The 26177-nt window shown below is 46.4% G+C and overlaps 1 protein-coding gene across 1 annotated transcript in view; it reads left to right on the top strand.

The window, feature by feature from the left end:
* The window catches only part of LOC115508859 (mitochondrial intermediate peptidase), a 156738-nt gene extending 130864 nt beyond the window's left edge, over positions 1-25874 (top strand). Inside the window, exon 19 of the mRNA XM_030307882.1 lies at positions 25519-25874. Within this exon, the coding sequence (XP_030163742.1) occupies positions 25519-25616 (98 nt within the window). The 3' untranslated portion in view covers positions 25617-25874. The remainder of the gene's footprint in view (positions 1-25518) is intronic.
* The last annotated feature ends 303 nt before the right edge of the window (positions 25875-26177 follow it).

The following is a 26177-nucleotide window of genomic DNA, read 5'->3' as shown; positions in this document are numbered from 1 at the left end:
TTGCTGTGTGACCTTCTTTCTTTCAAGGTTTTATGGGTTGTATATATTTTAAATTATAATATAATTTAACGTTGCCATACAACGTTGTATTAGTTTCAGGTGCACAGCACGGTGATCGGGCAGGTCTGTACATTACGCCAGGGTCACCAGCATATTGTCGCTGCCATGGGTCACCGAACACTGTCATTACAGTGTTGACTGTACTCCCTATGCTGTACTTTCCATCTCTGTGACTTATTTATTCGATAACTGGCAGTTGGTACCTCAGTCCCCTTCATCGATTTCGCCCATCCCCTCACCACCCTCCCGTTTTATGGGTTAGGTTTTAATATTAGCTCTTGGAGTTATGTTTTTGCGCCGTCTATAGTGAAAGCTGTTTCATATTTCCTCCATACATTTTTTTTTTTGCCTTTAGAGATGATGCGTCAGCTGTGTCCTTTGTTCTGAGCATGTATCTAGTTCATTGTATCCCAAACAAATTAATTTTTAGTTACTGTGATGTATTTAGATGCCAGGATAAAATTTCAGGGTTTAACTTTTAAAATGTAGGAAATTTATAAATTTGTCATAAATTATCAAAAAAATTGGTTTTAATAGGTCCCAGTGTATTTCTTTACCTTAAAGAAGTCCTGTAAGCTTTCTCTGAAAGCTTAGCTCTGCCTTTGCTAGAAATTCCAAGGCATTTTTTTTTTACCCATTGAAAAATTAGAACCTAAGTAAATCTCTTTGAGGTACTACAGTGCTTGTTGTCTTATGTAATTTGGGAGGTTCGTTTTTTCATTTAAGTATTTGCACTTAAAATTTAATTGTAAATGGAAGTGACCGTCATGGGTTTTCATAAAATGTTCTCACAAATATTTTAAGGAACATGCGAATGTTATTGGATCTCAATGTATTGACAATTTTATTTGCAGCTGATCTCCCTAACTAGCTGATAAAAATTGCTTTTAGGAAATCCCATCCAGCATTGGAGAAATATGGTCGCAGTGGGTCTGACGTCAAGGTTTCCTTGCCTAGATCTGTTCGGTCTAACACCTGTTGCGGGTGTTCGCGGAGCCCCAGGTCCTTCCCTTTAGCCGTGTGTTCAGCGGGTACTTGCTGAGCGCTCACTCTGCCCGGGGCGCCGCTGTGCTTGTGTGTTGTGTTGCCCTGTGCGGAGGGCAGGAGCGCAAGAGGCGAAGACGAACATCGGGTCCTTGTGCGGCTCGCGCTCCTTCAGCTCTGCCGGGAGGGGGCGCTCTCGTGGGCACAATCCGCCCAATGCCGCCGCGGGTTTAGCAAACAAATCTGCCCGCCTGCAAAGCCTGCAGTTTCATGGGGCCCCGCCGAACCAGAGATGACAAAAGTCCGGCACAGCCACGCTTTGCTCTTCCATCAGTGCACTGCCCTCGGAGCCGTCCTGCGGTGCAGAGGGCACGCTGATGGCGCCTCAGTTCCCACTTGAGCCTTACTGGCCCTTCGTGAACTGTGCCACATCCAGGGAATGGTTTAAAATGGTTTGCATGCGTTGGTTGATGCAATCTTCTAGCGACCCTAGGAGGTGGGAATGATGGTTATTCCCATTTTACCGAGGCTGAAACAGGTCAGTCCTTGGTCCATGTTAGAGGCAGTGAGTAGAACAGTCAGGATTTGAACCTGTGACTTCTGGCTGCAGAGACCGAGGTCGTCGGCAGTCTGTGCTGTTTCACGTGTTTGCGGAACACGACACTGGGGTAAGGGTCTCCTACGGACCCGCGTGAAAGGCAGATTACTTGGCTCATGATAGTGAGCAACCAAGAGGTTAAATTGTGTGCTTGTAGCCAGTGGTTTGTGGTCCTGCATGAAAAGCCCACTGTGCTCCAAGAAGAGATGCTGCAGGATGGCTTTCTCCCGTAGATTTTCTGTTCTGTATACTCTCCCAGTAGCCATGCTCAGCTTTTCCTTTTTGAGACCAAGGTCTAAATGGTGTCTGCACATAAGTATTAGCTTCCATATGGTTCCATCAAAGGGGGAAAAAAAGTAAATCCTTTTCTGTGTTTGTCTTTTGGCTGGTGTGTTGGTCTACCCTGCCTCCAGGAATGTTGTAAGAAACCTCTCTAAAAATTCTGCTCTTTATATGAAATGTCATTGTGTTAAGAAACCTAATATTTTCCACACTGGAATTCGCACACTTGGGAGAGAAAAACAAGATTGTGGTTCAAACCAGGGATGAGAAAGTGTTCGGATTCCAGTTAACAATAGAATGGTTCTGCTTTTAAACCTCAATATTTTTCTTAATGTGGTTCTGTCTGATCTCATTAATTCACATGGTTTGTTACATGTCAAACATGAATGGGGGACGTGCGGAGAAGTTACGCCTGTCGTCGCTTTATAGGGTTGGATTTGTAAGACAAGACCGGCAGTGGCTTCTCATTTTCTTGTATGCAGCCAGCCTGTACCCCAAAACAGAATGTCTTAGGGGACGGCTCATAGCCGAACACTAGGGTACCCCTAGGAGTAGCGATTGGTGAAATTGTTAAGAGTTGCGATATAAAAGCTTAAATGATCTGGGAGGCATTATTCCTGTTTGGAAGTGTAATTTTTACCAGGTGTTTATTAAATATGTTATTTAACTACTTACTAGGTCAGCGTAAAGAGTTATATTAAGTAGCAAAAGATGAGGAGAACACCTCCCTTCAAATGACGTTCCTCCCTGGCCAAATGACAACTTTGTTAACCTCCTTACTTTAAGACTTCTATGGCGGATGAACTTCAGGCCATTCCTTAGAGTCAGAATACCTCTGCCTCATACTGATGCTCTCCGAATGATACCTAGTCACAGAAATCAAATACGTCATGCTTTTGACCTTTGAATAATAAAAACCACACAGGTGAGCTGTGTTTAGAATGAGTCGTCATCGGCTCTGAATCCCTTGACCTTTTCTGGGCCCACTGACGGATGAGCCTCCTTGTGGCCAGAGCCCGGTCTGAAGGAAGTCCCAGAGAACACAGCATTCCTCTTTCTTGTCTCCCACTGGTCGCCCCCCATTCATCAGCTAAAGGGTGCTGCCACGCAGCGCTGTCCCGGTGCTGACTCTAGCCCGAGGGAGTGGCTGTCGCCCGATAGAGTCAGGGACCCTATCCCTGACTGAGGGAGCCCCGCGGGGAAATAAATCCCAAGTCGTGCAACCGTGGCAACAGGAGGCTCTGGTAGAGTCAGAGCCCAGAGTTGTTTCCTCTCAACACTCCAAATGCCATTTGAAAACAACGTAGTGGTTAAATAGTAGTCAAAACGGCATGTCCCCCCTCGGGGAAGAAAAGAGGTCACATGGTACCACAGCCTACTGTACTAGGATGTGCCCTTGCTGGCTCTGGCTTCCAGGAGAAAGTCACTTCCCCTCCCTCGGTATGTCCTTACCTGCCTTTAAACACATCCATGGCACATGCAAAGATACAGGTTATAAGCACAGCATTCGTTTTCTTAACACCCCCCCCCCCCGCCCCCCGCCACTCAACCGTTGGGCAACACCTGATGGAAACCAACTTTCTTAATTGCCAAGAATTCCGGGCTGAGCTTGAACTCTTTGTATTCAGTTGCCGGTGGTGAGTTTTTCTCCCCTTCTTGCCATACGCTACCCCCACCCGCCAGTGTTTTTTTGGTTTATGTTAAGTACCCCATTTCTGAGTAATAAGAGCACGTCAAGGTTTTGCCGGAAAGAAACGATGATAACGTGATATTTTCATTCATTTTCTTATTTTTCAAAGCCTAGACTAGAATGCCTCTAAGGGTGCCGTGGGTTCAGTGTCCATCACAACCGTTCCAGAAAATGTACGGGTTGCTAGAATGCAAACATGCAGGAAGGCTTGTGCGTAGCAAGGGAGCACCGTTTTGTACCCACTGGGCAGCACGATCGTGTCGTACCACACCAGACACGAGGGTGGAATGATTCGGCGTCGCGGGATAGAAGTTGCGTGATTTCAGCAGTTTGTGGATGACGGAGGGAGTCCTCACGCATAGCTTCCTCTGCATGCCGTCTTTCTGTGTTTTATGTCCTCTACGAGCTTGGGTGAATGGCCCCTGTTAAGTTTTTAGGTTCAGATTTATCATTCCGATGATCAGGAAAGACAACAACAGCAGCAACTAACATTTGCAGAAACTGCTACGTGCCGATACCTTCCGCTGCGCTGCCCGATTTAGTCCCCAAAGCGTAGGTCAGATGGTCCCCATTTTTACAGATAACGAAACCGTCAAGAGTTCATTCTCTGTGCCGCCTCTCCTCCCGACTCCCGCGTCTTCCTCGGTTGACCTCTAAATTCCGACTTGAGATTGAGCTGCTCCTTAGAACATGGGAGATGTCAGTGGAGTGAGCCCTGAGGCCTGCACGATCCCCAGGAGTCTGCGGTTTGTTGTTTCTGACCTCACATCCTAACTGTTCCCCTTGACATCGGAGAGGCCTGCCTGCCATCCAGCCATCAGCAGTAAGATTTCCCTTCATCTGTTTTTGTAGGAGCTCCTTTAGACTTTTGTGGTAAAGCTATCAACTTAGTTTATAATCATTCTGAGTCGTGGTGGTTCCGAGAGAAAAGGTCCCCGCCGCAGCCCAGTGAGCTCAATGCCCGGTAAGTGTCGTGTTTCTGCCTCTGGTTAGAGCACTCCCTGTGCTCTACCCTTCAACCTTTGCACCAAGAATTTTGCGGGGGGAAGGAAAGGTTAAAGTCCGAGACTTTCGCATTCCAGGAGGCTGTTGCGAACACTCAACCACTTTACTTCTGTGCTTGTTGCCAGAGGAGAAACCCTTAGCTTCATTTTTATGTCTCTGTGGTCAAAAGCCGTCATGCCAGTAGAGACACAAAGTATTAACCTGGCAGAGTTTTTAAAAGGACCAAACATCAGAGAAGACTGAAAGAATTACTAGGTACATGAGTCTACTCTCAGTGGCCCTCCCTTCAGTTTGTGTTGCCAAACTGACTCCTGGAACCAAAGTCTAGGAGCCCACAGGGCCTCACTTGAAGCTGATGAAAATCATAATACCTTACCTTTCTGCCGAGCTTTATGGTTTTCCAGGCACGATCGTTTTTGCCATAATTATCCTGTGTCATCTATTCTAACTTGCTACATATCATTTTTGTCCAAGAAAAAAACCCAGAGAATTGTGGTCTCTGTTCCAAAAGGTCATCCCTGTGCCCCGAGGAGATTCATGCAAACCATCTATAGTGATGACTCCTCTTTTCTTTAAAAACCATCTTGGTCGTAGTAGCTGTGCACACAGCCGGCTTTCAGATCTCGGTTTCACGCCAACTCATAGCAAGGCTCCTTGGAGAGACGGTTGATTCCAGGGCTGAGTGTAAAGTACGAGCCAGAAGCTCCAGGAAATAAGAAAGTGCCCAGAAACACATCCAAGGAGGGGTGTGTATGTCAAAGGGAGGCGAACTGAAAAGGGGTCCCAGTGGCCAAAGTTGTGACAATTTGAGCAACCGAGTAAATAAGGCAGTTACTAGAATATAACAGAAAGTATAGAATTTCTGCCTTTGAGTTCGCAGTGATGTAAACGATTGAATAAATAAACGGGGAGAATAAACAAACCTCCCGTGCAGAAGCATTTCACCCATGTATGCAGACAGATGCTCCGCTCTCCAGGAAACGGATCGCAAGTTAAGTGTGAATGTGCAGGGTGGTTTCCTTCCAAGGGAATACAGTGTGGAAAGGGGCGGGAGAAATTACAGGAACTTTCTAGAGGAGAAGCTGAGAAACACTCCCCCGGTCGGGTGTTCAAGGTCAGCATCGACAGCGAAGCCATGTTGATAGGATGTGCCCTTGAGATGATGTTCGAGAAAGGCTCTTCACCTCTGTGGGCTTCCTTCCCAAACCCATCACCCAAAGCGAGGGACAGAGTACAAAATACCCAAACGGCCCACCTCAAAAGTGTCAAGGTCAGGGAATTGAAGAGACTTTCAAGGTGTGCAGGGGAAGCTAAGGAGGGGTGACGGGCTACGTGCGGTGTGGTGTCCTGGATGGGACCTTGGGGCAGAACAAGGACATTAGGTAGAAACGAAGGGAATGTGAGTAAATGCCGACTTTAGTGAACAGCCGTGAAGGAATATCGGTTAACTAGTTGTGACGCCCGTGCCCAACCAAGGGAAGACGTTAACAGTGGAGGACACGCAGCGACCGACTGGGGCAGGTGTGTGGGAACTCTCTATCCTCACAATTCTTCAGTAAATGTAAAACTATCCTAAAATTACCAGTACACGAACAAGCCTCTTTGGAAAGCTTTCTGGTAATGACGCTGCTGCTCGCGGTGTCCCCTCCCTGCTCCCCAACTCCATTTGCCGTATTTTTCTGCTCTCCTGCCACTGTCACCTGGGGGGGAGGTGCAGGGGGAGCCCATGGGGACCGTTGGAGGAGGGGCTGCTTGGCACAGCGTGCGGTCAGGGGAAATGGGCATCACGCGGGCATTGTAGATGCTGTGAAGGACTTCTGGCATTTACTCTGAGGACCAGAGAAAGCGCCGACAGTGTTTGCAAGGCAGGTAGTGACAAGATCGGGTTTATGGTTTCCGGTATCCGCCGCCTGCTGACGAGGGGCCGCCTGGTTCACAGAGGCCCCTTGCTGGCAGTAATCCTGGTGAGAGCCGAGGGCGACCAGCCTGGGAGAGTAGGCAGTCGGGATGAGAAGAGGTTTTCTGATTTAAGACCATTTATGAAGTAAGAGCCGCTGGCCGTGGAATCGATTCTGTGTGGAAGTGAGTCAGTGTCAGTGGGCGGGATGCCGGAGATGACTCCCAGGTTCCCAACTTTGGCCGCAGGAGAGGTGGCCGTGCTCTCGAGAGCCCAGGGGACCCACTGAGGAGAGCGGTGGAGCCGTGGCTGACTGCAGTGTAAGGCATCAGGAGGCCTACGGGATGGCGCCCGGGGGGGCCCAGTCAGTTAAGCGTCCGGCTCTTGGAATCGATCGGCTCTGGTCGTGACCTTGCGGTTTCGGGGGTTCGAGCCCCACATCGGGCTCTGCACTGACAGCACAGAGCCTGCTTGGGATTCTGCCCCTCTCCCTCTCTCTCCGCCCCTATCCCACTTGCGCTGTCTCTCTGTCTCTCCCAAAACACGTCCATAAACTTTAAAGAGAGGTAACGAGAGAAACACAGGCCCGACAGGCAGCCCCGCTGCCCTGGAACAGCTCAGCGCACGTGTGGAATTCGGCGCTAGAAGCTCCCAAGTCCAGGGGATTTAATTCCAGGGTTACCGCGGGGACCCGGTGTCCAGAAGCCCCTCTCGCTTAGCGGGAGGCTTTCCCGTTGGCTGTCTGTGCGATACGAACACGACGGCCGCCGGGAGCAGTGAGCGCTGTCTGTCGGCCGAAGTAGAGCTGACACACAAAAGCCGGGAGGCTACAGAGGCACTCGCTGTCTGGCGCTCGCTCGACCGCTCTCCCCTGTTGTGCAAACGCAGCCACGCTGACTTCGCGAGAGGAGGCATTTTGCATCGTTTCGTGAAACTAACAACCAGTTGTGGTTGTCACTTGCCGTTCTAATCGTGCCGTCCGGTTAATCCCTGAACGTGGCCGTGCCTGACACAGAGCTGGCAGGCTGGACACTGTGGGAGAATGAACGGATGTACGGGCACGTTGGATGCTTACTCCCGAGTTGTCGTCGTCGTCGTCGTTGTAAATGTGCCTCTTTGCTTTCTCTGTTTCTAATTAAGTGGGATTTTCAAGGGAGCGATTCACACGTGCCAGGTGCTGCCTGACTTAGCTGACGCCCGTGTCCCCTGGGCGTGTTGGGGCTCAGGGTAAAGAAATGCCAGGACGTGCTCGCAAGACGTGCGCTGTGGCCGACGAGTGCCCGCCCCAGAGTGTGTTTTCCATTCGTGGCTTGTGAGGAAAGCCCTCAGATATATGACATATCGGAAGGTAAGACGATTTAAAACTACCGGCATGCCAGGCAGAACTATGCTGTTTGAAGTAAACCAGATGAATTTGCATGGGTTGCTCAGATGTTTAAAAATACAGATCTTTATTTCCCTCTCGCTGTCAGGAAGGCCTTCCCTGTCTCTCGGTACCTCCTTTCTGTGCTTTGTTGTGTCTTTTTTTTTTTTTCTTTCCATAGCACGTATTTACTTCCTGACATAACGTGTAATGTATTATTTCATTTCTCGGTTTGTCGTCTGTGCTCTCGCATAAACTCTAAGCCCCGTCAGAGGAGAGGGACTGATGTTTGCACCTGCCATGTCTCCAGTGCCTGCAACAGGCACTCGGTAAGGATATGTTAAATGAGCAAATACATAAATTTTGAAATATGCTGAAAAGGTGAACTATTTCTTGTGCCATAAAAAAGTGGGGACTGTTAGAAAGGGGACAGGTTTTTATTCGCCTTGTCTGCGAAGTTTTATATCACAGAGATATTTCTAAGGGATTTATGGGCCCAAATATTTTTGCGAAAGCTCTTTTCTAACATAAAAGAGAAAGACGGGCAGTGAAAGTTTCATTCCCTGCTTGTTCAGCGTCTCCCTCTGATTTCGTGTCACCGTGTCTGCCCAGCTGTCCGGATATCAGGTTTGCTTTGTCAGTCCTGCCACTCTTTCTGGCTTCCACCTGCCCCACCGGCCGTACCCACACCGCGACCCTAGCTTCGCTGGCCTCAATCCCTTTTTGATCAAAGAGCCTTCGTTGGGAGGGAGAAGGGAGCCACGGCTCCTGAGAGACCGCCATCCATTTGGCTCCTCGTCATATCTGTGTTCTTCGTAGAGCTTTTCCACTATGCACTACGTGTATTTATTACACCGCATAACCGGTGTTCTACAAGGTTAGAAGAAAATAGATCCTACCTTGTGCTTTATGATTCCCATAATGCACGACCAAGTCAGTCTGGTGAATTAGCAGTGATTTAAGAAACAGGCATTAAAATGGAATGTGTTTCCACTGCCGTGGGAGGTCAGAGATAAATTCCGCAACTTGATTTACGGCAGTAAGTAGCGGGCTTTGTTATACGAGGTGAGTCAACTCTTGGGGCTTCATTAAAGTAGGGCCAACTCGAAGTAGAACTCTCCCTGGGAACAGGGGGTCCCAGAGGCCTTGGCCTTCGCCACCACCTCCCTCCGACGTCTCTCCCTCCTGACAGCCACCTTGTGTGTGTTGGCAGCCAGGCCCCTTTGCTTTTAGCCACCCAACCTCCGTAGCGTAAGACTGAGGAGCTGTCCCTGTACAGTCTTTCGTGAAAATGTATTATTTTAATATCCTTAGGGTAGTGACCAGTAAGCAATCTGACAGAATGAAGGAAAGTGTTGTTCGTTGTTGATGATGTTAATTCACTCAAGCTCAGTGAATACTTACTGAATATTGCCAAGCAGGCACTTGAGGGACACAGAAATAAACCAGTAAGCTAACTGCAGACCCTTGAGCATCCTGTCAGATTTACAGGAAGCCGCCCTCTGGGAGGTGGAGTTGCAGACAGGCGCCCACGCTGGGGCTGTGCAGCCCGCCCTGGGACACAAGGCTGGGGGCCTGCAGGGTTCCTGGGCTTCAGCCACTCCTGCCCCCCGCCCTCCCGCCGGCCGGCTACCTGCACACCGGGCACCGACTGGCCGGCCAGGTGAGCTGGCCCGGGAGGGGATGTGCTGAAGGTGTAAACGTAAGTAAATGTGACACGATGCTGACCCTCCGCTCTCTCCACACCTGTCGTATTAATGGGCAGCACGTCTGGGGAGCCGCAGCCTGATTTCACCAGATGCTCTCATGCAAAATATACCGAGTCTATTCCTGGAGCGTTTTATAAGGATCAGAGGCCCCCACCCTTGGAATAGCCACTCGGATGCTCTTTGCGTGTAAAAAGACAAGGTCAGCGTTCCAGTGAAAGTTAAACAAAAGAGAAAATATGTAGGTGTTGTAAATGGAATGCCTTCAGGGAAAGAGTGGGGTTTTTTCCTTTTTTTTTTTTTTTTTCTTTCTAAATAAATTGACTTTGGAGCACCAGGAATAAGTCATTCCTGTGGGTTACAGTGTTTTGTTAACGTATCAGGCAGAAAACTGCATACTATCATACTAGAAACTGATGAGCATTTTGTATAACTTTCACAGTGTAGGGTAATAGAAACCACATGACTTATCGATCTCTTTGCACCGATAAAAAGAAGTCAGCCTTTACCAGGAAATGACAGATCTTTTCTTCTGCAAAACTTAACCCAGAAGCATCTCCTATCCTTGGATTTTTTCCCCCCTATTTTATTGTCAGTGTTCCAATGACTGAATTCAGCAACATAATTTTTTGCTAGCAAAGAGGATGAAAAGCCTCTGGGGAGGTAACTTTTAAATTGAATTTTAACTTTTTTCAGGATGTTAACTTTTAACCTATCAGTGTATACTTTGTGTGTGTGTGTGTGTGTGTGTGTGTGTGTGTGTGTACATACATACACATACATACAGTAAAACCTTGGTTGGCGAGCATAATTCATTCCAGAAACGTTTGTAATCCAGAGCACTTGTATATCAAAGTGAATTTGTCCATAAAAAATAATGGAAAGTCAGATGATTCGTTCCATAACCCAAAGATATTCATGTTGATTACAATGTTGTAATGATTAGAATACTGTAATATAATACAAAATAATAAAGAAAATACAAAATGTAAAGAAAAGTAAGTTAACCTGCACTTACGTTTGAAAACCTTCATGGTTGGTACGAGGGAGACAAGAGACAGGAGGGTTATTGTGTGGGACGACTTTCACTATCACTAATGGAATCAACGCTATCTGTTGGCCCAATGGAATCTTTTCCTGCGTGGGGGCCATTGTATATGCCCAACAGATGTTGACTACAGTGCAGTATTCATAAACTCTTGTCATACACTGTATATAATGTAACTGGCAATAAGGCAGCAGAAGAAAGGGTCTATATTTGCAGGCGCTTGACCTAGAATGAAGCAAAGCATTCCTAAGCTTTCTCTTGTCTGGAAAAGCAAAGGACTGTTTATAGGTGCTTTGAAGTGACAAAAAATAGACTAGTGCCAGTTGTGGGCGCCTTCCAAGCGTTCTGAAAAATCACTGATTTCTGCCAAACACCGACGCCTGAGACCTACATCCGAGCGTGGGAGGTGATCGCCCACAATCCCACAGCGAGAGAGAGAGAGAGAGAGAGAGAGAGAGAGAGAGAGAGAGAGGAACCATTGGCTCCGCTGTGATCATGTGTTGTTCGGAGTCATATGTTACTTGTATTGCAAGACATCGCTCGTGTATCAAGTTAGAATTTATTAGAAATGTTTGCTTGTCTGGTAGAACACTCGCAGAACAAGTTACTCGCAATCCATGGTTTCACTTGCATATATATCTGTGGCACTTTTCATTTCAATACACTTCCTTGCTTCTACCTACGGGGCGAGTAAGTATTGATAATCCGACAACTGGATAGAAGGGATGGGTGGAGAATCCCTTTAGACAAAAGACCATGGCCCTGCGTGTTCACTGGTGTTCAGGGTGTAGAGTACCTCTTCTTAAACCCTGGGCATCCCAAGTTCCTACTCCATGATTTCAGATAGTCAGCACGCAGGAAGGTGATTTGCTTTGCAGAAGTACAAGGGACAGTGACATAACGAAAGTGTGTTAGGTGCGGACACAGCGTCTGTAATCCACATAACATTGATTTGATATGCGGTGTTATCCGCACTTCGCATATATGGGACATAAAGCCTAGACCCCGAGGAACTAACTCAGTGTTGCAAAGCTATTAAATGGCATTGTCAGGATTTGACCCAGGCCGTTGTGTCTTCAAAGCCTTTGAGGGGCCCATTGCCGGCTCACAACACTCCACCCCTGTGCTCTTGAAGGTATAGATCTTGATACACATTTTGTGGCCTTTTACTTTCGGCGAGTTGCGTTCACGTAACCTCTCCTTGCTGTGTAAATGTGACGGAGCCCCTGCCATTTGTGTCGCCGTCTGAGACAGTGCCTCTGGAGGTTGGCTTTACTTGAGATGTGAGCGTCTTTTTGTTCCCAAGTAAATAACTTGTGGTAGACTCCTTCCAGGAAGTACACCAGCAATTCCACTTTTAGATGCTATCAACCGCACTACCTTCTAAAAAGAATGTAGATACTACTCTTTCAGCTCTTTTTGATTGCCTAATGGAAATGTTATAAAGGCTTCTTTAAAGATAGTCATTATGGATGGTGTTCTTAACATGCGGTTACAAACGTGCGCTGTTGGCAGTGGGCTAAAGACAGGCTAGCAAAGCAGGTGTCGTTGCCCCAAAGCTCTTGATCTAGATTCTTAGCGTGACACCCGGAGGCCTCAAGCATCAAGGGCTGAGCAAGTTAGGAGCCCTCAGTTAACCTCAGGCGGGACTGATATCGGGGTGCGCTGCTGCGTTTCCATCTAGCAAGAATACCGATAAAAGGTAAATAATGATAGCAGTGGCACAGATTTAGAGCAGGTTTTAGGGGGGCAGTTGAAACTGGCATTTGCTAACCAACTCTTGTTTGAAATGCTGCCAGCGAGCGCAGAGACAGGAAGATGTCTCTTGGTTTAATTGGCTCGTTTCCTGCAAGATCGTTTTACAAGATATCTTCCAGTGTTTACTTGAGTGTTTTCGACTATCTCTAAGAGAAACTTTTTCCTTTTGATGATTATGGAACACTACTAATGACGAAACTTAGATCAAGGAACGATGAAGCCAAAACCTAATTTTCTCTTTTACTTACTGGTTTATGTTGAGATTAAAGTTTTTTTGTTTTTTTTTTGTTTTTTTTAAATATGGAATGATCGATCCCTTTTCATCCCAGAGTTCACATCGCAAATATTTGAATAAGATTATCGAGTTCTTTTTCTACCTCATCATACAAGGTAGGGAATGTCAAGTAACACATGTCTCACTTTCAGTCTTTTTCCGTACACAACTAAAGGTATGTTCAGTTTGAATAAGCTGTAGGGTCAGGAGGACAGCTAAACTCCACTTATGTTTTCCCTTCAAGCAGTTTAAGAAAACAGAGCTTTAAAAAATTCTTGAAATCTGAAATCACACCCTCAAAATAATTGGAATGCTAGTGGCTCAGTCGGTTGAGCGTCCGACTTCGGCTCAGGTCATGATCTCACAGTTTGTGAGTTGGTGCCCCGCGTCGGGCTCTGTGCCGACAGCTCGGAGCCTGGAGCCTGCTTTGGATTCTGTGTCTCCCTCTCTCTCTGCCCCTCCCCCTCTCATTCTCTCTCTCTCTCTCTCTCTGAAAAATAAATAAACCTTAAAAAAATTTTAAAAGAGCTTTAAAAAAATCCTTGAAGTCTTAAATCACACCCTCAAAATAATTGGAATTCTAGCACCCCACTCCCCTGGGTCTTCCTTCTGATGCACGTGCTTTTTCACGTTAGGATAGGAATGTCATTAAAAGGCTGCAGGAGCCTCACATGCTGATTTTCCTAAGATAAGTAGTGCTTTATGTTGAACATTAACCAGTTCAGACTAATTTCTCCTGCTTTTACACTGTTGGAGTTGAGTGGACTGGAGAGAGTAGCCGTGGCAGCAACCACAGGAATGAGAGCGAAAACCGTAACTATACCCGTAACTACTTGCTAGAAACATCGGTGGGGAGATTTTGACGTGCCAGGTGCTGTGCTGAGCACGCTGTCCTGTGTCTCCCCCCGCCCCCGCTTCACGCACTGAGCAGTCCTGTGGTGCTTCCCAAGTTTACTGCCCAGGGTCACAGCGTAGCACCTGGTGGGAGTGCGACTCCGGTTCGGGCGCCTGGACGCGTCTCGGAAGGACCGGTAGTCTCTTCCACTGATTTTTCAGGTCCTACCAGGAAGCTTCGGCTTGAGAAGTGGCTGTGTGCCTCTTCCACTGTGTTTTCCCGTTTGTTCTTTTGTAATGTTGGGCACAAATACACTGATGCTCAAGGAAGGTACCGTTGAGGTCTCGGAGTGAGATCCCCCCCCCCCCCCCCCCCCCCACCCAGGGACAGTGGCGAAAGGTGACGTGTGCTAACCAGAGTCGGTGAGATATCAACTGGCTTGCGCGTAGCCAAGTAAGATTTGTCGAGTGAGAACGCCCAGCAGGTTTTGGCACTTCACCACACACTCATTGGCAGCAACCCTGTCTCCTTGCACAGCGTGACAGGGATAAAGGAGGGAAGCATGTCCTGGAAGCAGGCTGAGAATTTAGTGGCTCCAGGATTATGACATAGTTGCAGTAATAGAGGTAATCTATTAACAGAATCTACTAACAGAATCCCTAATCTCTGGCTTGTTTGGCTGTTTACTCAACGTGGCCTCTGAAATAGCTGAGAGCTTTTTGGAAGAAAGAGCTGGAAGAGAAGAGAGCACCTGCGTTCTCAAGGCTAAGACCTCCCTTTTGTAAACGCACTGATTTTTGAAGAGGGTGTGTGTACGTTTAATATGTGGGTGTGTTTGTTTAAGGAAGATGTGGAGCTTCAAAAGGCAAAATGTTTTGTGACCCAGAAGTGTAATTGCAAATGGAATTATTCCGTCTGACGATAAAGTGAAAAGAAACCAGTTTGCAAACACAGCGCGTACGTGGGGCTCCGGCTGGATCGGCGTCTGTCCAGCAGGAAGCTCAGGCCCTCTGCACCCGTCCAGTCAGCAGCCCCGTAGACAGAACCTCCCGTTTGACCAGAGACGGACAGTAACCGAGCTGGGGTTGGGGGTGGGGGGGCACCGGGTTTTCTCAGTTCAAAGGAAGAAAGGAATTTCACTTTCTGGCTGATGTTCTGATTTTCCCAGGAACTGATCGGAGATAGTGGGAATCCACCTTTAGAGAAAGGTGTGGGTAACCACAGCCTTGTAGCAGAGAAAAACTTCAAAGTGCACAAGGTGAGCAGTGCGGTTGCCCTAGGCTTGGGAGAGTCAGATCTGGAATTAGAGTTCTGATCTCATAAAACTCACTTCAGGCTTTTCAAACTGCCAGGCCAGCCTTTGTACTGTAATTCTTCATCAGACGGAGCTGCGTTTGGCACATGTGATGATTTCACGAAAGACAGCCATTTACTGTTACGATGGGTTTTTTAGAACGGACGCAGACCGGCCTTTTCCCTCATTCTCAGGTCTGGAGGGCTCAGCTGCCTGTCGGCACGTCCTGGTTATTGTTGTGTTTGCCAGCAGAGCCCCGAGGTGGCAGGGCCACCTGACCATCTGGGGGAATCAAAGGCTCTATCTTAGTACGTTGGGCCCTCGTCCTCACTGCTTTTTAAATTAGGGTAAAGTATGTACAATATAAAATTTACCATTTTAGCCATTTTTAAATATGCATTTCAGTGGGCATTCACAATGTCCTATATTCCCGATCCTGTAACCATCACCCCTGTCCATTTCCAGAACTTTCCCATCATCCCGGTGATCTCTTCTTAACCAACTGAACCACCCAGGCACCCCTACCGGTGATCTCTTCTTGACAAACCTTTTCTCACAGCTCCTAATAAGGGTTTTCGTTGCATCTTTTGTTTCCCTCTTTTTAGTTTTCTTCATTTAGCCGAGAAACAGTTAGTTATCTCCTAAAAAGCAGATACGGCAAAAAGTAGAAGAAAGTACACCAAGTTGGGTAACTCGCTTGGGACTGTGAGTTTGATGAGCTTATCCTAAATTCTTAATCACAGACCAATGTTTTGGAATTCACCTTGTGCAAATAAATAAGTAAGCAACCTGCCTCATTCTTCAATTCACTGAACTGGGAAGTAGGTCTTTATAAACCTTTGGATCTGGTTGTTATTGTTACCAATTATGGAGCATTTTCTGTCGGAAACGCACTATCTTATTTAATTCTTGCAACAGTCTAGCAAAGAAGGTGACATTCTGTCAGGTTTATGATTTTCAAACATTATATTCCACTCTAACATTTTACCTTTACTTCCGATTGCTCTGAGCAGAAACGAGGTATGGAAAGTTAAGGGACTGGTCTAAGGTCCCTTACCCAGTTGGTTAATTCAGGTGGTCGCTCACCAAACCCTCGCTTTAACCATCAGGATATAGTACCTTGTTTAGAGGCTTCTGAAGCTTTGTTTAGAAAAGGAAGAATTTATCTTTCCTCTCTATCTCCCCTGGGCATCCCTGCAAAGGAGAACCTTGGTATAGTCAGAAGAGGAGAATTACACTGAAATGTTAAGTTATAGAACGCTATGCCAAGCCAGATAACGGTCCATTCAGCCTAAAATCCTCACCTGCACCTGCACATTGCCCGCGAGGTTGTTTATCAGACCACATGGTAGTTACCTGGCTGGTTTTTACAGAGTGGGCTGTGTTCCCAGGAGGGGTTCCCCCGCACATTCCCTTTTGGGGGCCTACGGCTTGTCTTGGTCCACCAGCCTGACCCCTAAATAAATGGTACCTGTAGGCCCTAACTGTAAACTTGACTGATATAATTTAAGCCAAATACCAGTGTCTGAAAGGTCAGAATATGATTGCCCTTTAGCTTTGATTTTCAAAGAACTGAGGAGTTCTTTTTCCCTGGCTATCTTGGGCTCTGAACACGTGGCCAGTCCGATAGGTGTCGGGCTTACCTCCACCTGGCCCCCGAATACGGACCACCCAGGCCTCATCTCTCCTGGCCAGCCTCGGACAACAGCCAATCCTCGAACTTTTGTTGCACCTTTGAAACCCACAAACGTAAAGGCGATTTTTTCCCTTGATTGTACAGGGAGAGAACCGGCTTCAGGAGGACCCAAACACTCCTGAGACAATCCTACCTGCTTCTTAGACCCCCTTTACGCCTCCCAGCACACCTGGCCAGGACTGTGAGACAATGGGATGCTTGTCTCTCCTCTTTGGCCAGGAAGACTCTCCTTTCCTCCCCAGTGAACTTGGAGAGAGGAAATCCGACATAAAGCTTGCTGTGTATCACTCAGGCTTTCTGAATCTGAGGAAAGACAGACTTACTTAAATGCGCAAAAAAAAAAAAAAAAAAAAAAAAAAAAAAAAAAAAAAAAAAAAAAAAAAAAAAAAAAATTACCTGCCTCTAGTCCAAGCCCTGGGTCTGGAAAGTTGATCCTTAATCAAACAAAAATATCAGTGTCCCCCAGGTGTCCCTAAATTCCTTTTAATAACTTGTGAGCTGATCTTCTTATCAAGTAGGAATCTTCTTGAAAAAATAGAACCCACTCTGGCTTACCAAAGCAGAATTTTTTTGGAATACTGTGCAGGTGGCCACAGAATCAAAGGGGGAAGTCACAGCAGAGCTCAGAAGGTGCAGTTTCCGGGGTCTCGGGAGAAAGAACGACATGGTCCCAGGGGGCTTTCGCCACGATGAGCTCGTGACTCAATCACTCCCGCCTTTGCGCCGACCCTGTCTTACCTTATATACACGTTCGTTCTACATTCACTATTACGTATCTCCGTGGTTTTCTCCCCAGATAATGAACTTGTCAAGAACAGAAATCGTGTCCCACTCATATCCGTGTGCCTAGTGTCTCTAGCACACAGGTACTCAGGGCATTCAATTTTTTGTACATGTTTGCACAGACTTTCCGTCTTGAGTAGGACGCCTGCTCCCTGCCATGGGGCATGGAACATCCAGGCCGGGGTGTCCTTTCCAAACCCCTTCAAGGAGGGAGCTTGTCAAGTCTATGGGGAGTCGACCTCACCAACATCCAGCCCCCCCCCCGCCCCCCCTTCTCTGAGTCACCCTAGGAGGACCCCACTTTCACAGAATTCGCGACATTCCTGCCAACCACGGGCTCCTGTATGGACCTCCCTGTCTTTTCCCTGGAGAAGGCGCCCCTGCTGGGCCCTCTGGGCTCCTGTCCACGGAGGACAGTTCTCAAGGACAGAACTGATTGCAGTTCTCAAGCCCCGAACGGTCAGAATCGATCGCTACGTGAAGGAAGCCTCTGAGATGTGTTCTGAGCCGTCCTCACCAGAGAGTCAGTCATCGAGAGACACCAAGCGCTGTCTCCCGGGGAGTTGCTAGGGATCAAAGTACACTCTGCTTCCTTTCCTGAAACAGAAACCCTGCCTCCCGCCTCCGAAGCTCGCCTCCCGTCTGGGACCCCTCTCAGCCAGGCCGGTCCGGTGCACCCCCCTCCCACTGCGCCACGGCTCCCCTGGGCTTCCTTCCCGCCTCCTCCGCCCCCAGATTTTCAGACTGTTTTCATGCCAAGTCCACTGGATCTTTTCAGGGGCCCGTCCAGCCAGCTGTGTCCTCTCTCTTGAGGCCTGGCAATCGTAACTTTGAACGGCGTCCCAAGCCAATCCTGCTTTTGTTTCCTGTGTCACTTGAGAAACAAATATTTTTTTCTAGGTTAGCTGAATAGAATAGGAATACATCTCCCTTGCCCCGTCCTGTGCGAGTTAGAGTTGCCCACGGAGAGAAACCCGATCGCATTTTCCACTTTCCTCAGCTTCCACATGTCCATCTGGGCTGCGGCGCTCACACTTCATCAGAATCACTGCCTGCCAAGCTCCCTCCCGGTTCCCGATTCAGTAGGTCTGGGGGTGGGACCAAACATTTGTATTTCTAGCAGGTTCCCAGGTAATACCCATGAGGTTTGTCTGAGAACTACGCCGTTTTCTATTCCTATAAAACAGATTCTTAGTCGCTTTTATACATAGTGTATATACTGTACCTTCCCAATAAGTAACTGTGCCTTCAGTTGACTTTAGGCGCTCAGATACACAGTGAGTGAGTGAATAAGTGAATGACTGAAAGAAAAAAAACTTCACAAAGATTTTTTTTTTGTAGTGTTTATTTATTTCTGAGAGAGACAGAGCACGAGTGGGGAAGAGGCAGAGAGAGAGGGAGACACAGAACCTGAAACAGGCTCCACGCTCTGAGCCGTCAGCACGGAGCCCGACGCGGGGCTCGAACTCAAGAACCGCGAGATCGTGACCTGAGCTGAAGTCGGACGCCCAACTGACTGAGCCACCCAGCCGCCCCAGCAAAGATTTTATTTATAGTTACTTCAGTCACCCTGCTTTGCGTTCACTAAACTTTGGTCATACTCAGCCACGGCTTTATTTGGGCACCCTTGGTTGGTGTTAAGCAAGATGTGAAATAGACCCAAAGAGGAGGCGTTAACTCTTCCCTTCCAAGGTTCAGAATAATTCTAGGGGTGCCTGGGTGGCTCAGTCATTTAAGCATCTGGCTCTTTATTTTGCCTCAGGGCATGATCCCAGGGTCATGGGATCGAGCCCCGTGTTGGGAGCTCAATGTATATATACAGTGGTTTCAAGTGCCCCAGTCATTTCCCGTGTTCCCGGGGCACTTAGTAAAGGGGACCATAACAAGATTCCCTCTTTGCCAGGTTGTCTTAGAGGCATAATCGACATGCCAACCAGTTGCCCTGTCATTTTTTTCAAATAATTGTATTACTTGGACATCCAGATGGGCACTCAAGAGGTTAAAGAGTTCCTGCCAAGAATATGTTGATATTTAAATAATGGCCTGGTTAGATTATGTATTATACATTACAAACTAACAGGGCGTAAACCGGCAGTTTTGTACATGCACTGAACTCATCTTGGAACTGACAGAATTTGTTCTCGGTAAAAGCGTAGAAATATGCAGAGCTGGGAGCCCCTTAAACATGTAAGGGCTTCTGTTTGCAAGGAGTTACCACAGATACTTGGAGGCCACCCAGAAGACGTCCTTAAGCGCAGAGCTCCTAGGCACTTCCTTCTGCCAGTGTCATGCCTCGAACTGCAGCAGCAGCGGCCAAGCACGGCCGAGCTTCGGCCTGCTCCCAGGGTCCTCTGCACTCCACCGCCACGGATAGTTAAGTAGCTGTGACCGTTTGCAAAGGGTAAACTGTGGCACCAAAACCGAGCTGCCCAAAAGACAATGGACATTTTGGCTCCGTCTTCAAGGCAGCGAGGGGACAATTAATAGGTTGGGTCCGTATAGCCGCGGTGGCATCAGGCAGCTATGAGACTCCCTCGACCCGTCCAGAATGTCCCCACACATACGGGTTTTGTCGTATCCGGGATGCCGGTATTTAAATGTGGACCTTTTGAGAATGTGTTGTTTTACAAAATTCCAAGGCACGAGACAGTATATCCCCGCGCTCCGAGAGCATGGGCTCTGGCACCAGGTTTCCAGGGTTCAACAACAACAACAAAAAAGTAAGAATCGTGTGATCTCTCTTTGCTCTGCTTTATTAGCAAGGTAGGTTCCTCACAGATGTGCTTTAAGGTTCAGATGAGTTGATACTCTTAGCGAGATGCCTGGCCCATAGTAAATGATTGGCAGATACCTGCCATTAGCACTTTGTTTTCTGATGAACCCCTTCTCGACCAGCCGGGTGTGGGGTCAGGTCCTCATGCCTGCTGTCCTCACCCTCACTTATTCCCAGCTCTGTGCCAACAGGCACTGGAAAAAATAGCACAGAGTACAATTTGGAAACCCCCACTGCCTCAAGAGTCGGTCTTGGAATCCTTTTGATATCATCATTTATTTTAGTCGGGCCCAGAATAATTGCAAGGTTATGAAACATGCTAGTTGGAGCGGAGCGGTCGAGACGAAAATGTCCTGGCTTGCACCGACTTTTATTAGCCCATTTGCCCCTCAGGTAAAATGAGGAGAAAAATAAATTAAATCATCATTCTTCAACTACTCATTATGTATTGTCTCTTCCTCTAGGACAGACGAAAGTCAACTCCCTCTTTTCCTTTTTATGAACGGATATGTGCGGAGTCTGTCCTAATGCAACTTTGTCTTTCTCACATGGCTGTCAACACTTCCCTCTTTTTAGTTGTGAGGTTTCAGTCTTCTTTTGGCAAAATCCGTCTGTCCCTCCCCCTCCCCCCCCCCCCACCGCTTCCAGTTTAGGTAACTTCCACGGTGAAACACGTTTGGAAATTCCACTCAGGGACTGAACAGCTCCAACCTGGCTCCCAGGGGCTCCCAAGAGACCGCGGGTCTAATCATCACCCTTTAAGATTACGACTTGAAGACAAGGGGGACGTCTTTGTCAGCTTTTTAAAAAATCAAAGAGTTCCTGGAACTTTTTGGGCCATACACACATATGAAAGCTAATTTCAATTTTTCTTATTTAAGGAACTGCCTGCAAACGTCGCATTTTTCTTTTAATTCTCTGTGTAGAAGCTAGTTCATGTCGACACTTGCCAAACATTTAAATCTAATTAAAGCAAGGATACCATCACGATATGCCAAGAGAATTCTTGCCTCAGGACTATTCTTTATCCCAGTGAGTCCTGATTTCCTCTTCTGGGGACCTTCGTCTCTAGCAGTCACATGACCTACAAAAATGACCAAACCACTTCTGACCAGATTTTATTTAAAAATGCCATGAGCGTGTATGTTTTTGTTGTACTGTCGCTAGAATTGCCATTCCCTGAGACGCAGGCACGGTGGAGGATGGGAGACTGGAGAAGGACGTGGGCTAGCTAGGTCCGTGTCCCGCGAAGGACAGAGCAAGGTCATATTTATATTGGCAGTTTGTCGAGTTAAAGTGAACCACTTCAAAGGGACAGGAGGCTATGCTTAACTGAACAGGTTGGCTCTGAATAACTGGGTTTTACCTTCTGACAGGCCCAGGCATTTAATTATAAATGACCAGTCATTTAATTACAGAATGTTTCACATACTAAAGGGAAGAAAAGGGTGTAATAGGTTAACACGTTTGATTGAGAGCCACGTTTAGATGTTTTCCCTACAGCTGTTCTCTGCATTAAGAAACTTGCATTAATAAATCCGAAACCTGATTTATTAATCAGATTGCTTCTACTTAAGCAACGACCTACATCTAAAGATCTAATGTGAAATGGGCTACTTTAGCAACCATCAAAGACTCAACCATTTCCATCCTTAGTGACGCGGCTGGGTCAGAGGAAAGGCCTTCTTTCACCCGTAGAGATTATTTTACTGGGAAAGGAAAACTATGTTTTGAACTTTAGTTTTGTAAATAAAGACAAAGCAATGAACTTCCCCCTCAGTAGCTTCTCCTTATTTCTCAGATATTTCCTGGGTGAAGATAGTAGAATTGAACTCGGATGAGGATGAGAATATTGTGATCTGCAGTTGAAAACATTACAACATTCTTATTTTCTTAACTACTGCAGGTCTAGTCCGTGGCTTACGAGTATGTGTTTGGCACGACTGTTTTTATGTCCGCCACGCAAGCCAGTCCTTGGGCAGTTTCCCACGCGGCCGCTCCCCCGATGGGAATGACCATGGCCATGTGTCCCGTCCTGGACCCGCCCCCAAACTCTCTGTTCTCACGGCCGACTGAGGCCTGATGGCTCCCCCGCCCCCCAACCCGGCACCTAAATGTGACAAGCTGTTGGCTTTCCTCTCACGCTCTGGCCCAGTTACCTTCTCATCCTGGTCACTGTCGTCCCAAGCCCTAGAGTCTTCATAAAACACGTCTCCCGGAGCCTCCACCCTTCCTCCAAGACCCCAGCAGACCACTTAGTGGTCAGTATACATTCTTTTCCTTTTCCCACCTTCGTGCCTTCCTACATCATCCTCTCCACCTAGAAGGGCCTAATTTGACCCTGACCCTTCCCTGTCCTTCAAGTTTCCACTCAGATCCCATCCCTCCACAAAGCCATCTGAATCTCTCCATCAGAATTCATCTTCCTCCCTCTCTTCTCCCACCAACTGCACTTTGCATGCTGTTAACACCCACAGTTGACTTTTTCCCAAACGTTTTGTGTTGAAACTTTTCAGACATTCAGAAAAGTTGAATGAAAAGAACAGTAAACACTCACGCACTTGCCACTTAGATTCTACAATGAACATTTTATTGTCTTTGTCACACATCCAACCATCCATTCCTGTATCCACCCCTCAAGCCATCATGTGTACATAATATATATAATTTTTCAAAGCAAGTGTCAGACAGCAGTACATTTTGCCCTAGACACTATTATATGCCTATTTCTCATTTTTAGGTAATATTTATAGACAGTGAAATGCATACATCTTTAATGTACCGTTTAATGAATTCTGAGGCATATATACGCTTAATGACGCCGATCACTGCCCATCTATAGAACATGACCATCACACCAGAGAGCTGGCTTGTGTCCCTTCTCAGTCAGTTGTCCTCTCCACGCCCATAAGCAACAGCTCTTCTGATGTTTTTTCACCAGAGACTCCTTTGGCCCACCTTTGAACTTCCTGTGAATAAAATCCAACAGGATGCACTCCTTCGTGGAAGGCTTTTGACATTCAGCCATGTTGTTGTTTCACTCATCAGTGGGTTGTTGTTCTTGTTGCTGAGTGGTATTCCACTTTCCAAATATACCGTGTTTCTTTATCCATGTCCTAGCGATGGAAACTTGTGTCGTTTCCAGTTGGGGGTTGTAAAATCCTTTTTTGTTGACATGCCTTCATTTCCCCCGGGTAAATACCTGGGAGGAAATGGCTGGGTCGTGGGGTACGTGTGTGCGAATCTTAGAAGAAACTTCCAGATCTTTTTCTAAAGTCGTTGTACCACTTCACCCCTCCATCACTGATATGTGACAATGCAGGCTGGCCCACAGCCTTGCCTACGTTTGGTCTTTGGAATTTTAGCCATTCTGGTGGTTGTGTTCTTTAGTTTTCTTTCCCCAGATGACAATGATGACGTGTCTTCTCAGTGCCTGTTGTGTTTATTTGCTTGTCTTCTTTTGTGAAAGGTCTACTCAAACCTGTTGTCCCTTTTAAAATTTTTTTTAAGAATGGTTGTTTATTTAATGTTTATTTTTTATTTGTGAGAGAGCGCATGTGCGCATGGGAGGGGAGGGACAAAGAAAGGGGGAGACAGAGGATTCAAAGTGGGCTTTGCACTGAAAGTAGAGAGTCTGATGTGGGGCTCAAACCCATGAATTGCAAGATCATGGCCTGAGGCAAAGCTCTATTTAGGAGTTCTCCAAAATAGGAGAATCTGGAGGAATTTTAACCGACGGAGCCACCCAGCCGCCCCTAAATGTTTATTTCTTAGAGAGAGTGCCCACAAGTCAGGGGAGAGGTAGAGAGAGTGGAGAGAGAGAGTCCTAAGCAGGCTCCCTGCTGTCACCATGAGTCTGACATGGGGCTCCATATCATGAACCAGGAGATCATGACCTAAGCCGAAATCAATAGACACCCAACTGACTGAGCCACCCAGGTGCCTTTTAAAAATACTTTCTATAAGTTGAAGGAGTCCTTTATATATTCTGGATACCAATCCATTATGAGGTATATATTATGTTGAGTGTTTTCCCCTATTCTGTCATTTACCTATTCATTTCCTTAATGGTTTCTTTTAAAAAACGGAAGTTTGTTGTTGTTGTTGTTGTTGTTGTTGTTGTTGTTGTTGTTTTTGATGAGAACTAGCATATCGTTTTTTTTCTTCTATGGTTATTGTTACTTTCTTGTCTAAGAAACCTTTGCCTACCTCAAAGTCACAAAGGTATTTTCTTCTACACCCTTCATAATTTTAGCTTTCACAGTTAGTCATATTGTGACTTAGCCTGCTTGTCTTTGAATGCTCGTGACCTGGCCTCATCCTTTACACACAGTAAATACTCAAGACATCTTAATTGAATTGCATTAAAGACTGAGATGATAATAGAGGACTCTGTCAATCTTTTAATGTCTCTGTGTTGGAATGAGTTTTATGGGATCCACCCCCAAATTAAAGGCCAGTGTATAGAGCCCTGCTCAACCCTTGAGTTAGCCAAGAATTATCTGCCAAGAATACTGGTCAAAACAACAACGTTGATTGCTTGAATCTTGGCTTCTTTGAGAGTGAAGAGTGGTGATAAATTTAGCTTTTTACCGAATTGTTAAGACATGCTAGACATGATGCCTCCTTGTTTTCTATTACATCTTCTTGTTTTATATTTATAGCCACCTCAAATGTTAAATGACGAATTCGGAGTACCAGATATTTTAAGTGATTCCTCATTATACAATTAGAAAGTTGCAAATCTAGGAGTTCTCCAAAATAGGAAAATCTGGAGGGAAGCCAATAACTTGACTCTGATATGAGATTTTTACAAAAGAGTTACACTTGATTGATATTAAAGTGTATAGAACCTGACAGTAAAACTTGATAAGCAAATAAACGTATTAAGTTCTGAACCAATGCACTCAAAGATAACTAACATTTCAGTCTTCTAACATCACTCTAAGTATATAGTAATATCTGCAATATAAAAACTCTTGGGAGGGGCGCCTGGGTGGCTCAGTCGGTTGAGTGTCCGACTTCGGCTCAGATCATGGTCTCGCGGTTCGTGAGTTTGGGCCCCGCATCGGGCTCTGTGCTAACAAACAGCTCAGAGCCTGGAGCCTCCTTCGGTTTCTGTGTGTGTGTCTCTCTCTCTCCCCCTCCCCTGCTCATGCTCTGCCGCTGTCTCTCAAAAATAAATAATGTTAAAAAAAAATTTTTTTTAACTCTGGGGAAACCTATTTGGTCCCAAATCTCTATTCTAACTGCTGATTAGATAGTAAAAATATATTAAAATCATAAATAGCTTCAGGACCCACATACTGACCATGAATTTTTTTTTACTCATGACTTTTTGTAATGTTCACACAGGTCACAGAGCCAAGCTCTCATTTCAAAAAGCCAGAATGTTCCCCTAGTGTAGAGTGTCTTTGTTCCTCTTTACTGTCTGCAGGTGGGTGTGCTGGCTGACCTTTTCTTTGTTTGCAGGTATGCTTCAGAAATGTCCTTCCATTGATGACTTTGTAAGTGCCCTTGTTTCTGACTTGGATCCGGACTTCGAAACTTTCCTCATGGATTCTGAGTGATGGAAGCACCTTGGATCTTTTAAATCAAGGCCATTGTAGAGATGAACTTTGCTGTAAATGTTACAGCTGTGAACTCTCGTTTCTGCTTTCAGTATTCGCTTCTGTAATAACTTCTGAAAAAGCTTAAATGGATGGAACTGGGAATAAATAATTTGTTTTAATTATTCTGGCTTTTAGCCTGTTTGGCAGATTTTTGAACATATGGAAATCTACTCAATGAGCTAATAAAAACTAGAGCCTAGCGTTGTTAAATGCAAAGTATGGGCATTTCCTTAATCCAACCAGTCTCCTGTTGAACTTTTCCCCTTGCATTGATTGATCTCTAATTGGTTCAATTAGAGACTTAATTAAAAGCAAACTTATTTTAGTTTGAAACAGTCTTGAGAAGAGTTATACATGTAGTTCTTTTGAATGGTTGCCACTTGAAAATGCACGTGGAGTAATTATGGTTTCCGAAGTACTTGTAGTTGACTGCACTGGGTTTGTCTTGACTGCTTGGGCACTGCACGGGTGGACTCAGGACAGAGAGGACTTGAACTCATGCTTTTCGGGCTTGATTAT

This window comes from Lynx canadensis, chromosome A1 (assembly GCF_007474595.2).
Source record: "Lynx canadensis isolate LIC74 chromosome A1, mLynCan4.pri.v2, whole genome shotgun sequence".
NCBI lineage: Eukaryota > Metazoa > Chordata > Mammalia > Carnivora > Felidae > Lynx > Lynx canadensis.
This window is presented reverse-complemented; position numbering and strand designations above follow the sequence as displayed.